General features: G+C 38.0%; 2 protein-coding genes across 7 annotated transcripts; both read left to right on the forward strand.

Moving 5' to 3' along the window:
- Positions 1 to 2,332: 2,332 nt before the first annotated feature.
- Positions 2,333 to 7,373, forward strand: tspan37 (tetraspanin 37). Of its 2 annotated transcripts, XM_061063509.1 has the most exons (8): positions 2,333 to 2,594; positions 2,722 to 2,800; positions 3,380 to 3,571; positions 3,656 to 3,730; positions 3,839 to 3,937; positions 4,516 to 4,668; positions 4,774 to 4,857; positions 5,719 to 6,018. In XM_061063509.1, the coding sequence occupies exons 2-8, from the start codon at positions 2,738 to 2,740 to the stop codon at positions 5,791 to 5,793; spliced, it is 741 nt and encodes a 246-aa protein (XP_060919492.1). In that variant the 5' UTR covers positions 2,333 to 2,594; positions 2,722 to 2,737; the 3' UTR covers positions 5,794 to 6,018. The 2 variants fall into 2 exon arrangements, with proteins under 2 accessions (XP_060919492.1, XP_060919493.1); XM_061063510.1 differs by lacking the exons at positions 2,333 to 2,594; positions 5,719 to 6,018 and adding an exon at positions 7,239 to 7,373 and having other exon boundaries at positions 2,611 to 2,800.
- On the forward strand, positions 7,308 to 14,476 carry elavl1a (ELAV like RNA binding protein 1a). 5 transcript variants are annotated; one of them, XM_061063504.1, is made up of 7 exons: positions 7,308 to 7,389; positions 8,319 to 8,378; positions 10,423 to 10,615; positions 11,124 to 11,227; positions 11,812 to 11,974; positions 12,091 to 12,316; positions 12,942 to 14,476. In XM_061063504.1, the coding sequence occupies exons 2-7, from the start codon at positions 8,343 to 8,345 to the stop codon at positions 13,264 to 13,266; spliced, it is 1,047 nt and encodes a 348-aa protein (XP_060919487.1). In that variant the 5' UTR covers positions 7,308 to 7,389; positions 8,319 to 8,342; the 3' UTR covers positions 13,267 to 14,476. The 5 variants fall into 5 exon arrangements, with proteins under 5 accessions (XP_060919487.1, XP_060919489.1, XP_060919490.1 ...); XM_061063506.1 differs by having other exon boundaries at positions 11,812 to 11,965; XM_061063507.1 differs by having other exon boundaries at positions 10,435 to 10,615.
- The last annotated feature ends 1,849 nt before the right edge of the window (positions 14,477 to 16,325 follow it).

A 16,325-nucleotide genomic window follows, 5' to 3' on the forward strand; every position in this document is an offset into this window, starting at 1 on the left:
TTCTGAGGGTCCATCCTATTTCTAAGCTGAGGCGATATCTGAAGGCGATGTAGCAGCCTAAATTGTAATACTTTTGCTCTGTTACATATTGATATGTTATAAGACTGTAGGCTTTTGACCATCTGAGTCTTTTTATATTATACTCACTTGGACTTTTTAATAGAGCATTTTCAAAGGTTGATGCTTTTATTAAGCTCAATGATAAGTGTATCATTTGAAGGTTCACATTGAATGTGTTGGAGGTTACTTTACTTCAGCATTGTTTAAGTAATTGGATGAAGTTCTTTTCTTAGTATTTTCTCTTTTAGACTGATGGGAAAGAATAGCAAGGGCATTAAAATAGTTCAGCTTCCTTTATTTTTCAGTCAACAGTTGTATCACTTCTTGAATTATGCAATCTGAGAATGGCACCAATACAGTTGCTTTATTACTTAAACCAACATCTCGTTTCTGTTTCATACAAGATACCACACAAACAGTGCAGAGGGATTGCACAAATTATGTTGGATTTTATAATATATCTCTTGAGATAAAGTTGGATACTTTGTTAGGTCTAATCTCCAATATCTGTTGTAACCTGGTCTCCAGTTAAGATGACACCAATACAACTTAATGACCACAACCAAATGATTTCAATAAAGGATACATTTGAGGATGATAAAGAAGATAATCATACTTAAAGCTATGAATGGTCTTCAAAAAAGTCGGGATGACACGTCAAATAATGTAACAGCCTAAAGTTAAGACTTTACAATCACTGAGAAAAATAACAGAAAGTTTGACTTTTGCAACAACAATTTATGATGAAAATTATTGGAATATCCTGACAAAATATTTTGCAAAAAAAAAACATCCCGCCAATTTTGTATTGAACAACTAAAATTCTGATGAAAATGTATGACAATTTCCAATTGAGGTTAGAAATTGGACAATAATTTCTAGCAAAGAAAGAATTCTGAATGAGATTCTCAAAAATTACAGACTTTTTTTTCCAACAGAAATTGTCCACGACAAATTATGAAGAAAAATCCCCACCAAAACATGTGATGTACATTTCTGAGTAAAAAAACAAATGTAAACACTTGAAACAAGATAACATTGAACTAGTGTCTGTCTAACATGCAGAGCAAACAAAAGACGTTTTAATATTCTATTTAAGGGACGCTGCAAGGTGCGTTGAACATGAGCAGGTGGTTGGAATAAAAACACTGATGTCCGGTAGGTTCTCATCTCATTGTCCTGCATGCAACACCTGCAAAAATGGTCGAATTGACTGAAAATAAAAAAAAAGGTATTCAAAATGAATCAGATATTATGTCAGTTCATAATGAGGCCTGTGTTCATTCAGATGTCCAGCAGGTGGTGCTATAGAGCTTCATAGTAACCTGTGACAACAAGGAAGTTAACCGCTGATAGAGTATGATGAAGACAAGCACCAGAACTAAGATCATATATATCATTTTTGGTTAAGTTAATAACTAAGATCATATCATTTTTGGATTTGTTAATAACTAAGATCATATATTATACATACATATATTATATATCATTTAGGGTTGGTCTCTGAATGACTGAATTAGCTTCAAGATCATGAACTGTTACTTCACTACTAGAGCTCAAGTTATTCTTTCACGGAGAGTCTGAGCTGCTTTCCTGCTTTCTTGCTGAAAACTAAATCAGGATGCTGTTAAAAATAACTGCTTCTCATTTTTCCCTTTCTGAGTCTGTATGAGGGATTTAGAAAATGTTGTTTGTTTTGAAACCTATACAGCCTATTATAATAGAAATGTTTATGTGGGGCACCATACGGTATAACGCCTCTTTTAAAAAAAAAATCTAATTTGCTTTCTATCTTTGTTTTATGTCAATTTATTTTAAAATCAGATTTTGGCCCATGTTGCTGTTTATCAAGCATTTCTTAATTTATTTTCTACAGAGCCCCTGAAGTCCCAAAAAGTAAAAAATAAAAATAGAATTTGTGCGCACATGATATTAACTTGTGTGAGTGAGAAGTGTACCCACGTGGGAGCTCGTAGGGCGGATTGATGTGAAGAAAATAGTCCCCATAGCTCCAGAGTGGAAGAGGGGATGTGCTAGAGAAGTGTTGTGCGCACAAGTTATTATGTCCACAACATTTACTACAGGGGGTGGCAGGAAAAAGTCTGGGTAAAGTCTGTATGAAAATCTTGTCCTTTAGCGAAAATAACAGAAATGTTTTGTAATTTGGGGCGTGTGTGAAAACACCTTCAGTCACTCTGCAGAGACTCAGAGCTGTTACATCAGGAACTGACTGACACAGAGCCACTGAACACAAAGCTCATCATTCAACAATGTATAAGTACAACATATTACAGAGGGCATCCTTCGCTGATCATAAAACTTCTACACTTTTGATTGGATAATGTGAAGTACATTTAGGGACTCTTAGCTCTTGTGCAGGGTCTACTCTTTTACTTTAGAGAAGAAGAAGAAGAAGACGAAGAAAAACGTACATGCAGTTGTTAAAGTGCTTCGTTTTCATTTATAACCACAGAGTTGGTTCCTCATTCTTTTGGGGGGGGGGAAGTTAGCCTTTGGCCGTAACGGAAGAAAAAGTCTACAGTGCTCTTTTTTTTAAACCAACATCCCCCATTTTCATATGGCAGATGTTATTTTTCTTTGCATAAATACTGAATGTGTCAGTAAAATCTTTGTTCCTTGTTTATGACACGTCCTTTGCAGCTCTTCAGGTCTTAAAATGAGGGATCAGAGGAGAAAAGCTTGGATGACAATCCTTCAACTGATCAGTAATCTTCTGTGGGTACGTAAGCCACTAAAAACGACTAAATACGTTTTTCTTATTAGAGAACAGATATGACAATTGTTAATATTTACTTCTATATAAAATAATGTGAACTGAGCGACAAGATCAGGACTCTGTAACCACAACTAAAGCTAACACTCATGCACAAAGTAATGTGTTGAGGCAATAAAGTCAACTGATTGGTAAATGATTTTGTATTCTATTGTGTTATAATCTTTTTATGACATGCACACTGTCAATTTGATCTGTTGGTTTGAACTATGTTTGTAAGTAGCTTTAGTTAACCAAACTAGGCAGGTTAAGAATGTTGTTGGTTTTCTACTTTTGTTTAGTGACAACAACCTGCAAGTAAGCCTATGTGTTGTATTTATCTTTTTATCTACTCCCAGCAACACATATGGCAATATGGGTGTTCTTTAAAACATGAGAGGGGTTTGTCAAGTGGTCTTTGAGAGCTTACCTTTTTCATATCTCACAAAACCATCTTAAAATGTTCTCTTCTTTAATTTACTTAATATATTTCAATTTTGAATCTAGTAAATTACATCTTTTCAATGTACCATTTTTTTTTACCAGGTGGTGGGGCTAGTGGTGGGCCTGAGTGGATTTTACCTGCTGCTGGACTACAGACAGAGCAGTATATATTTTTCTCATATCTATATCATTCTGCCAGCTGTCCTCGCTCTCTGCAGCGCTGTGCTCTTGGTGGTCAGCGGCTTCCTCGGCTCCTTGAAGCGCATCGAAGATTCCCCCATTCTCCAGGGACTGGTAAAATTGTGTGTGTGTGTGTGTGATATTATTTATAAATGCATTTGGCCTTGACTTCTACCATTAACATTTGCTCTTGGACAGTTTGTCTATCTTTTAGTTGTGGTCTTCTGTCTGGAAAGCACAGCTTCAGTATTGGCTTATTTTCATTCTACAAAGGTACATTATACAAATTCCATACACTGGGTGTTCAGTTCACTGCAAAAACAATTCAGGGGTAAAAAAAAAAATACACATTAACATTTTCTGTGTGCTGCATTCTTTCAGTTGGATTCAGAGTTAGCATCTCTTGCAGGAGTCTTTCAGGAGTACACAGGCAGCAGCCAAGACCCCAAGTCCTTAGCGGTGGATGTTACACAAGAAGAGGTGTGTATGTTGCTCATAGCTCATCAGAATGGGGTCATAAAGGCAATATATATATCCTAAGTATGTTTGTATCGTGTGTGCAACTTGTGTAAAAATATCAACAACGCTAGGAAACCTGAAACCAGTAGCTTATATCATTAAATAACTAGTACTTTTATAAAAAGCAATATTTTGTTAAAGCAAAAGACTGCTATAGCAGGAACAAGGCACAAATCAGCAACAACTTCATCTGAGTGTTGGATTATTAAAGTACCTGTTTGTTTTATTCCTTTAATGGCCACGATACTGCCTTGCAAATAAAAAGTCTCCAAATAATATAAATATTTAGACTACAGAGAAGATGATGAGGACTCAGGAGATTTGTCAGACTGTTAAGTTATACTGTGAAATTGACCCTCACCGGGCCCTCATTTAAAAAAAATTCTTCTTAGATATTTTTTGTGTTCAAATAGGTTACCTAAATATTGCCCACGACAGCATAATAAACAAATGTCTTTTGAATGCTTTAATAGATCCATTTTTGGGTGATTTCCAGTGTTATTGATTGATAATGTTAGCCTATTTTGTCATCCTGTTAGTTGCAGTGTTGTGGTGTCCATGACTACAGGGACTGGCTGGATACGTCCTGGTTTAATGTCACAGGTGGAGAGTTGGTTCCTTACAGCTGCTGCAACTCTTCTTTCCCCTCCTGCAATGGCACAGTGGGCCAGCCATGGAAGCTTAACACACAGGTAGGAATTTTCCTTCAGTAATTCAACATAAACATAAAAAGCTCCAGCTAATTTGGTGACATATTGCACCTGTCTGTTTCTCTGTCATATGTTTGTCTGTTTCAGGGCTGCCAGGTAAAGCTGGAGATATCTTTTCAGTTTTTGCTGGATTTAATCATCTGGTGCTCCCCAGCAGTGTTTCTGGTCGAGGTGGGGAAATCGATTATTTACATTTGAAATAAATTGTTAAAATAAATTGTCAAATTAAATCCGAAAATAAGGTAGAATGAGAGTGAATTGTAATGAAATAAGTGTTCATTCTTGTTATAAAAACCCATTTTTATTAGATCAGTGGAGAATGAAAGCAGCATGAATCCATTTGAATTTGGCCAAGATTTTATTTTAATTAGGGCCTGAGCACCGACCTCAGACCCTATTGAAACTGAAGGAGTTATTATTCTCCCTCCCAAAAATGAATCGCTTATTTGGGGGCTTTAATGTATGAGTGGCATATGTCGTTCTGGTCCACTCATGGGCTGTGTCAGGCCGACACATGTCACGGCATATCCCGGTCTGGTCCATATGCAGCATATGAGTGGCATTTGAGTGGACCAGAATGGCAGGTGCCACTCATATGCCGCGGCATATGCCACTCATATGCTGCATATGCCACTTGCCAGTACTATGACTTTAACACAGATCGATCTGCACAGCCCACTGCTTAGCCACATCACCCTTCTGCTGTGCTCCCCGCGGTCGGTACACACACCGACATGCACAGGGGTGCGAGGGCCCTTCATCACCGCTTGCAGTTTTATTTTTTCTTAATTTTGGAGTAAAATAAAGCCTAAAATAATGTATTAGAACTGTCTTAAGAATGACTTTATAGACAACAAGAAGTTATTTATTTCATACTATTCACAGTAAGTACAAGAATTGTTCTGTATCAAAACTTTTCCAATAACATGCACAACATATTTTGCACTTTTATCCTTAAGATGGATGTTTCAGCATAATTTTTTCTTTTCAAATGACATACATGTTATCTCCTTTCTTCTCTCTTTTGTGTAGCTTGTGATGTTTGTGATTCTGGGACAGCTGATGAGAGACCAGCCTTTAAGGAAATATCAAGAACTCAACAAATAGACACTAGATGTATTGTGCTTTTGAGCAAATATTACAATACAGAATCATTTGTAGTATGCAGACCTATACATCACAATTAAACTACAATTAAATGTTTTCTGTTGTACACTAAAAATATAAAAGTAGTTTTGATAAATGCAGCTGTATAATTTATTCTTGTTGTCGAATCTGTCTTAAACACATACTTTTAATTGCTGCTGCAACAATAAACTATATTTGATTGGCTTGCACTGTGTTCCGACATCCGTATTGAATTAGTGGCCTGGATATTCTTTAAAGATTATTATTTTTTCTGATTTAATCTGATAGGGCTTCTATAGAGATAATGTAGGAGGAGAAGGTTGGGGATGACATGCACCAAATAGCATCAAGACGAACCTGTGAGTGTGAAGAGGACTGTGGCCTCTGGGTTTCTGTGATGTGATCTGTTAACAAACAGTTCATAATTCGCAATTCATAAGACTTTTTCCCAAAATATTTAAATTGAAAAAGGCTTCGGCGAAGGCAAGTTTATTTACAGTATTTAGCACATTTCAACAACAAGGCAATTCAAAGTGCTGCACACAAGACCTTAAAGTATAAAGTTGATTAAAAAATGAGGGCAAATCCCACACACACATTTTCAGGGTAAACTTCTAATGTAATAGTTAGCCTAGATGTCACTTTCAAATGGGTCTTCTTTCACTAGGCATGCAGCTGACCATGAGCCTTTAGCTATTGGAAATGAGACAGAGATCAAAATTGGTTAATGGAATTTAAATCCATCAGTCTAAATATCTCCAAAAAAATGCTTTAAGAATAAACAATGATAGCCTCAATTAGATTAAAGGAAGACTGAGTTTGCATACCTTGTATTACATGTCATTATGACAGTTTCCCCTGACGTACCAGTCATGCAATGCAAGATTTTCAGGTAAACTCCAGGTACTGTAGATGTTACATACAGGATTTTTATATATTTTTAGTATACTATGAGCTCCTTTTTAATGTATCTGTGCCTATGTCATGTATTCCAGATAAAAAAAACTTTGATTGTATTATATTTGTATTTTATATTCTTACCACATAATCTGTCAGGTGACCCCAGGAATTGTACATGGATGTGTGTCATCTCAGATGTAGCCTATATCTGGTGAAGGGCTAGAGCCTGAAACCTCACATGTGGTGATACTTCATTAAGAAACAATTTGGAGTAACTTCTGATGTGCAGACTCAGTCTTCCTTTTGGTTTTGTGTTTCTGTCCAGCACCCAGTACTTATTACTTTGGATGTGTTTTAATTTTTGGGGGGTGACAAACTGTGTCACTGATATAAAAAAATAAATAAAGATGAATGTGTAGGGTTTTACACCGTTTATTTAGGAATCTATACACAAATGACAATGGTATTTTTGAGAAAGGCCTGCATGTTGACCATGGATATTGACCACGCTGTCTCTTCTGCAGAGGCGTGGCTGCATGGGAGTGGGCGTGGTCGGTCGTCACGTAGCTCCTTCTTCGGTTTCTTCTCCGTAAGGCCGACTTCAAGGTAAAACGCAGCGAAGTAACGGTGGAATATAGCAGACAGAGTCGGGACAAAAATAACAACAAAAGGCTGGTAAGCTCTTGAATGTTGACAGATATTTAGCTGTCGACATTGATATTCAAATGTTGTAAAAAAAATAAAAATAAAAAAAGTGCGGAGGACTGCCATGCTGCTTTCGCGGCCCGCTGAGGTGGCTAACGTGAGGCTGCGTGGCCTGTTAGCAGGCCGCTGGGGTTTCGGCGCGGGGACAGAAATGCTAATATCCGACGCTCTCCAAAATAAGTGCACGGTGCTTTATGTAATGTAGTCAGCAACAATCCGCCACGTCCTTTATCCGCTTTAGGTAATGCAAGTGGGGTACAGTCTGCATGTTTTGAAGTTTACAACAGTAACCCTGTACCATGCATTCGAGTACCTGGTTTGGCATATCTTTAATTAGAGACGATACTTAGCAAGCAGGCTAGTTCGCTAACCAGGCCTCTGCACGTTTCAACAGAGACAGCTCCTGAGTGGTTGTCTTATTGACGTGTAATGAAAACAAAGGTCTATTGTTGACACGGCGTTTTATCTACAGTGGTTCATGCCAAGCTACATGTGTCTTTTTATTTTTTTTAGATTACATTTCGTCACGGACACAATCCAAAGGCGTTAATTATAAATCAATGTCGTGTTTTTTGGTAGCTCTTTGAAGACACTGGGATATAAAGCTATCACCTTGGTTACTGTCACCTTCTGTTGCTCTCTCTGTGTAAGACCCTATTTTCCCCATGTGTTCGTTTTAATGAGAAATTCGTTGAGCTTTTGTCATCTGTATTGATCTACTTACTAACTGATATCACAGAACATATTCAATATGAAATGTTTTTTTTGTTTGTTTTAATAAAGAAACAAAAAAATATCAAGCTTTGACATCATTCTCTTTGTTTCTTAATATCACCTCCTTCGTTCAGCAATTAGGATTAAATCCTCACTGTTGGATTCTGTTTTTCCCCCCAATCAAGCCTCAGGAGCAGTGGCGTGTCTTCATGGCAGTTCATCGAGGACACACTAAGTACTTGAAAGTGAGTATGAGAAATCAGCTCTCATCACAAAGGAATCATCAACACCATTAACATGCCCATTAGGTGTAAGAATCACATGTGGATAGCACTAAGTTATGAGCCACACTAAGTGTCCACGCTAGGTATTAACATGGGTCTCCAAATGCAACCACTTTGTCTATCTTTCACTTTCACTATTTGTTAACTGATCTTACTTTCCCACCTTCCCGCAAATTAACGCTGCGCCTCATTGAACTTCAAAAGAAAAATCATTAAATGAAGATCACTTAAAAACTGTGATGCAGACCCACTGTACAAACTAGCGACAGCAAAACTGTTTACAGTGGGGAGAAAAAAAATCAGAAGAAGATCTGCGTGATTAACAACCAGATCCACATAATAAAACAAATGTCTCATTACTGCACTGCATTATACTCTGTGATGATCAGCCCTCCTGATTGCACCGTTCACAGCTTGTGGAAACATTAATCGTGCATTAATGTCAGTGTGTGCACTGGACTACAAGACAGATTACTCTGTTTATGCAGTCTAACTTACTGAGTTTACAGGACATCTATCTGTATTCTCATGCACACCTGGCTCTAATGCATTACCAATTGTAAGACTAAATTATCACAAGACACAGCAGAGAGACACATAATCAGTCATGTATGAGAGAGAGTGTTACTCCACATGATCATTGCAGTGGATACAGGGAGAGAGGACTTTTCACCCATTGGTTACTGAGGCCATCTGTTAAAGATGGAATTAGTATTTGCATTATTAAATGAATACTAGTGATACAGTCAGATTCTTTGGTGATGGCTAAGCTGACATAAATGTACAGCTTCCAAAATATGTCGTGCTTCATGTTGAAATATAGACAGATGAACTTTGTTATGAATGTGTGAAAAAGATGTAACACAGTTCCGTTCTTATTTAACTTGGAACTAATGACTCAATTCTCTTTAAAGGGGAGATTGCATTAAGAGAAATCAATATCAAGTCTAATGCCAGCTCCCGCTGGCTATGAATGTGTTTACTGGTTTAAAACAGGATTCTCATTCATCCTCCCAGGCAGCGTATCTTACCCACCAGAATACACAATCACAACCCTTCTCTTGCATGAATGGACCTCTGTCAGATTGAACACTGGACGGGTTCCCTTTTCAGGCCCGATCTCCCTTCAGCCACCAGTAAATGTTGCCATCGTATTTGCAATAGGACACGCTCATTAACTTCAAGTCCGGCTCCGCTCTTGGTGTGGGCACTTTTCATTGTTACCTTAACAAGTCTTAGGCTGCAGACTGTCATGTGATTGAGATAATCTTAAACTATAAGAGTCATTTGTCTCCTTTGCAAACGCAAATCTGACTTGTAATTGTATAAAATGACATTTTTTTAAACCACTACAATGAGACAAACTTGCACGTTAATTCCTGTCATATGCTTTCGTATTATAATTGATAACCATTATGGGGCTTTATAATGCTGTTAAATCCTCTTTGTCTGTCGCACTGAAAACTGATTACACTGCATGGCCAATCTTAGTCTTTCTCCACCAAGAATACCAGAATTTTAAGAACTGAAGCTTTTATGTCGGAAAGATTAATTTTTAATTGCTGAAGCCCAAATTGCATTGGCAAACACAAAGAAACAACACCGGCATACTATATTTTGTTTAATATCACCACGGGTTGTATTAAAATAAGAAGAGTTTTGATCTGGATGGATGTATTTAATGAACCAGAGAAAGACATTTGAGTTGAGGAGACTGGAGTCTCTAAAGTAGACATCCACAGATAACTTGTTTGGTCTCTGGCAAAAGGGATGCACATTTTCAAATTCCATTTACAAAAAAAGTTGCCTATTAAAAAGGAAAATGAATGTCCTATTATTGTTGTTAGAAGCTGAGACTAGTTAATGTTTAATTTTTCCTTTGAAAAATGACCAAACAGATGGATGGACTATGAGGATGTCTAGTAATGAATCAGTTCATTGGTCCACTCGACCTCTGCATGTGCGCCCCTTGTGCTTACCTTGCTTTTGTTTCTTGGCCCATCTGGCGGACCTGCAGGAGGTGTATGACATGTCAAACGGTTATGAAGACCACATGGGAGGGGATGAGGGGAAGGACTCCAAGACCAACCTGATCGTGAACTACCTGCCTCAGACCATGACGCAGGACGAGCTGCGGAGCCTCTTCAGCAGCATTGGAGAGGTGGAATCTGCCAAGCTGATACAAGACAAAGTGGCAGGTATGCTACACTCTGAAGCAGTCTTTAGACATGTGACAAACCAGCCTAACACATGAATGAAAGTGGCAAGGGATTTCTGATACAGCCCTAGACAAAGGAGTTGGGACTACAACCTCTGATTAAAGCAGTTGTGTTTCAGCTTTGTGAGTCAGAAAATGACCAAGCAAATTACCCATGTCTTTGCTGGCAGGATATTTTACTGCAGCCTTGTTCTCTTTCGCTTCACTGTCATCAGTGATTTTAAAATGTAATTTTTACCTTTTAAAGGTGTCCCAAATAGATTTCTTACTTGAGTTGGCAATTACTTTTTAGAACAGCATAGACCTGTTTTATTTATTCCAAGCAGCCCAACCCTGTTTGACCGTAGACAGTTTCTTTGTTTGTTTGTTTAGACTAGCATGCAATGTTGAGATTTGTTTTGTTTTTAAATTATTTGTTTGCAGATTTTTTTAACTATACACCTTTTTTTTTTGTTTTTATTTTATTGTTTTCCTTTTTTTTTCTCTAGGCCACAGTTTAGGGTACGGATTTGTTAACTATCTTAACCCTAGTGATGCAGACAGAGCTATCAGTACACTGAATGGACTAAGGCTACAGTCCAAAACTATCAAGGTAACGTGCAATAAGGTGTTCTACAATTCTCAAACCAAAGATGTCATGTCATATAACTCTTCTGTGGCTCCTGTGCTGTCCGCTAACTAGCTAGTACATGTCAGCCCGAGGAAGTGATACTGCTTTTACAGCTCACTTAATGCCCTATCTGACATGTCTGTTGAGTTGGACTTAAACTTTACGGATTTTATTTTGTGCATTTGTCCAATTACATGTATTTAATTTTGGAAAAAGATCTCAGTTTTTTTGTTTTTGTATTGTTCATGTATGCTTCTGACCATCATTTCTTGTCAGTCTGAACACTTTAAACCTAAAACTACTTATGTGACAGTGTGGATGTAAGATATGTTTATTTAGCTCCATTTTTTCACTAATTTTTTTCAAAATAAAAGAGGAAGCCTTTGAACATTTTAAGCTGAAATTGTAACTAATAACACAGCTGATTCATTACCGTTGTAAATCCAAACACTTAGTTATTTGATAGTTTTAAGAACTATTTTTGTTTATGAATTTTTTTTGTTACTTTGTTTTGTACTGGTGTATCAGTAGAGGTGTAATTCGGCATCGTTGTCTTCTTTTACTAGGTTTCATACGCACGACCCAGCTCTGATACAATAAAGGATGCAAATCTGTATATCAGCGGCCTGCCAAAGTCCATGACCCAGAAGGATGTGGAGGACATGTTCTCAAGATTTGGACACATCATTAACTCTCGGGTACTTGTAGATCAGGCTACAGGTAAGACAGGTGATTGACTTCCTTGCTTCCAAAAATACTCATCAATTTTAGATAACAGGACAAAAACTGTGCTTTTTAGTGCTTGTGACAGAATAATTGGTCAACAACTGCTCGCTTGTATCCAGGTGTCTCCCGCGGGGTGGCCTTTATCCGGTTTGACAAGCGGGCCGAAGCAGAGGAAGCAGTCAAAAGTCTGAATGGCCAAAAACCACCTGGATCCTCTGAGCCAATCACAGTGAAATTCGCTGCCAACCCAAACCAAGTGAAGAACACGCAGATCATCTCCCAGCTCTACCACAACCCCTCCAGGCGCTTCGGGGGGCCCTTGCATCACCAGGCACAGCGGTTTAGGTGAGAAACGTTTACGGAAACAGAAGTATTTTTGGATTAGGGTTTTAACTCAGTTTGTAAAATCAGTGATGTAACAGTTATTTAATGTACAAGAAAGAACCTCCAGGTAGGACTGTTTTTGAATGTGATTAACAGGATTTGCTTTCAGTGAAAAACTCTGCAGCTATTTTTATGTTGAAATCTTGTATTTGATTGAGAATAGCATAAAGACAACATAGGGGTCAACGCCATACCGCCATCACCGGTTTAAAGTCACACGTTTGGTTTTAGAGCACAAACAAGGCAACAATGATAGCTCAACCTACAAGCCTCAGTGTTGGTGGGTAAATAAAAGTAGTGTAAAATAGTGATTTCTGACAGACGGCAGCTCAGAAGGAGTCCCCCGGTCGTCTGCATGTTTCGCTCTGATGATCGGAGCTGAACCTTGCTTTTGGTAAATGGTTAAAGGCTTTTTTTCTGGCATGTGGACCAACAATTATTGTTTGTTCAAGAGAATATAAAGATAATATTGATGAAATGAACAGATCATTAAATTATCAGAGAAACTACATTTGTTGCGACAGACTAAATTTCAGCTCAGTTTTATTGTGAAATCCAGAAGTTAACTAAGCATTCTCGTTTCCAGGTTCTCCCCAATGGGTGTTGACCACATGAGTGGCATGGGAGGCGTCAGTGTCCCCGGCAACTCCACCTCTGGCTGGTGCATCTTCATCTACAACCTGGGCCAGGATGCTGACGAGAGCATCCTGTGGCAGATGTTTGGCCCCTTCGGTGCTGTCACCAACGTCAAGGTGATCCGCGACTTTAACACCAACAAGTGCAAGGGCTTCGGCTTCGTTACCATGACGAACTACGAGGAGGCGGCAATGGCCATCGCCAGCCTGAATGGCTACCGGCTGGGAGACAAGATGCTGCAAGTGTCCTTCAAGACCAGCAAGGGCCACAAATAGAGAGAGCTGGACAGTAAGGTGTAGAGGAGAGATGGAAATGACCTACGTTAGGCTTCTGTGGCACAGAGCAGAAGTGTAAAGTTGGAAAGTCTGGCACATCCTTTTGGGGTTTTAGTTTATTAAGAGTTCAACGAGAGTTCACTCTTCTGCACCTTTTTACTTGTCTAAGAGTTTTTTTTCTTCTCATCTTTATACTCATGCTTGAGGGGAAACAGAAGTTTCATTTTTTTAGGGAGAGGATGGAGAGGACAAAATCCCATGATACCCCTAGTTAACTTTTGGAATGATCTCAAATCTAAAATACTGTCCATATGTGTTGCATGTTTTATTGTGAGGACTAGATTAAAGAGGCAAGAGTTTCTTAGCAGTTCACTGAAAAAATAAGAGGAAGACACTGCACATTGTTCTCTAAGAGTCAACATTTCACGGTCAAGAAGCTAAAGAACGGTATATTGCCTGTACTTTTTGTAGGAGTCAGCAGTGCTCTGCTCTGATCCTCATCATCGGTTAAAATAGATGCCTTAAATTATCATCTGGTGGATTAATAAACCTGAAATACCACTTACTGTCTTTAGTTAATCTAAGAGCAAAGCACTTTCAGTCAAACTGTTTTAAGTTACTATGATTATCTGTTTTGTATGTTCATCTACAACGTTAGCTCACCTTCCTTCCGTGGGGAAAAAAAAACAAAAAACAAGACAAGTTGTGGTGATAAAGGATTTAGTTTTGTTGTCCCTGTGTAAAGTCTCTTTTATTACAAGTTGTATTTCAGGAGAGTCCTGTTGAAAATTAGCCCCAGTCAGTGAGTAGGGAACTAAGATGGACCAAATAAAGGGAGGGATTTGATCCAAAGGAGAAGTTTTTTCACAAGGTAACTTTGATCCTTTTTTTTTAGTGGTTGTTGGAGAGGTACTGAGCTTATATTTAATCCTCACTTAGAGCAACATGTCTTTAGCTCAGTTTGTTGTTCTGTTTCTTTATTTTCTTATTTTTTTTCTTTTGTTTGAGTTATTTTTCCCTCTCTGCAGAAACAGATTCTCGTTCCACTATTCATTTCAAACTTGTTTGGACGAGTGCTCATCTCAAGTTCTGACAGACGTTAATGGCCTTTGTTTATGATTTTTCTTCAGTTTTGGTTTCTTTTCTTTCTTTTTATTTTGATTGTTTCACTTTGAGCATAAACCATTAAATTTTATTTCTTTTTGCTGAACGTTTTGTTTGGTTGTTTCTTTTTTTATATTACTTTATTTTGTATTTTTGTTTTGAGTTTTGTTCTATTATTTTCCAGAAGCGACTCAGCATTGCCTTCAAGAGACCCTTGGCCAAGCTAAAGCAGGCTTTTACAAAATATGTTTCTGCACGTGGCAGGCTGGCTTTTCAACTTTTGAGACATACGGTACTTATTTCTAAGAGATTCTCAATGAAAGGACCAATTTCAGTCAAGATCATGTTATTTAACACATCCACAGACACCTCTAGGAAAGTTATGACCGGGCAAACGCTCCATGAACAACTTTTCTCAGATCGCTACAGAAGTTGAAACCACTAATAGGCATCTATTTCCGTTAAATCTGTACAGTATGTTTTCACTTTTGGTACGGCCATCTTCTCGGCAGTTGTGACTTGAATATTGGCCGTTTTTATTGACATAAGAATATCTGCTTTTAAAGAACCCCTGCTGTTTGAAGTGGGCAAGATAACTTGATTTGTCTGCTTGAGTGCAGTAGTGTAAAGTGAAGATAGATTAGTTGTGCTTCAGCTGTGTTTGATATGACAACACAGCGAATAAGTTTACCTTCTTCTCTTGCAGGTTTGACTTTTAGACTCATTAACTGCTCTACTCTTTATTTTCCATTTATTTTTATGGGATTTGTTTTAACTGATCAGATGTTTTTATCCAGTTAGAAAAGATCATCATCAGCTTATCTATTTAAAATGAGAATTTGGTAGGTCGTGGTGTTCTCCAAGGTGGGTGAAATATGCAGCATCAGTACTGTACTAAAGCTCGGTTAAGCCTCACCAAACATTTAACCATGGAGCCATTTGGTGTTACAGTCGAAAAGCAGCAAAGGATTCTTGGGAACAGTATGTGCTCACACTTCTTAGGATTACTCTCTGAGCATTAATACTCCTAACACTTTCTCTAAATGCCTCTTTAATCTTGTTGACCCCTCTGAAAGGAGTTCTTTTGTTACAAGCTTCAGATGTTGGTCTCGAAAGTGCTTTTTGATTTACTATTTCAATGTTCTATCTGTGTCATGATCCTTAACCTTGTGCAATATTTCATGCAGGTAATAGACATTTCCTGTCTTGTACTGTCATCTTTTTTTTATGATTTCTTTTTTTCTACTGACATATGTTACTGCTTAGTTTTTTTTCAGCAGTCTTGAAATTGCATCAAAGATGCAAGTGAATTTGTTTTAGAAGCAGTCAAAATAAAATGCATTCCGCCTTAATTTATAAGTGAGAGATGTATTGACATCAGAGGAGGCACAAATATTTATTTGAAAATGTGAGGTCAAACGTGTTCAGGAGTGTTTTTAATGGATTTAGTTTTGTTTGGTTTTGAAAGACACTTAAGTTGAAGTCCATTAAATGTCTTCTAACATTGGATCATTTCAATAAAACATGGTGGCTTTTCAAAATCTTGAAATCTTCAGTAGCTTATTATGGACTGCAAAATGACTATGCATTGTTGGGCTGCTCTGCTGTTTTCTTTCATTATATTTAGGATCGCTGAAGAGAGAGGACATGCTGGGAGGAGAGAGTCGGGGGTGACATGCAACAAGGGGACGAGGTCAGATTGGACCCCACAGCCGCTGCGATGAGGACTAAAGCCTCTGAAACGTGCAACATAACCGCTAGGCTTTCTAACACCCCTTCTCTATCAGTGTTACCTTCAGTTAGCATTGTTAATGGATTACTGTATTTCCTGTTTAACTCATCAGCATTCACTGTGATAAAAACAATAGAAATGAGGTGGCTGAACACGACCTCAGATGCATATAATTCAGTAGAACCATTTCTGCTTTATAGGAAAGAGAAGGTCAAGTTCACTA

This window comes from Labrus mixtus, chromosome 18 (genome assembly GCF_963584025.1).
Source record: "Labrus mixtus chromosome 18, fLabMix1.1, whole genome shotgun sequence".
NCBI classification, from domain to species: Eukaryota; Metazoa; Chordata; class Actinopteri; order Labriformes; family Labridae; genus Labrus; species Labrus mixtus.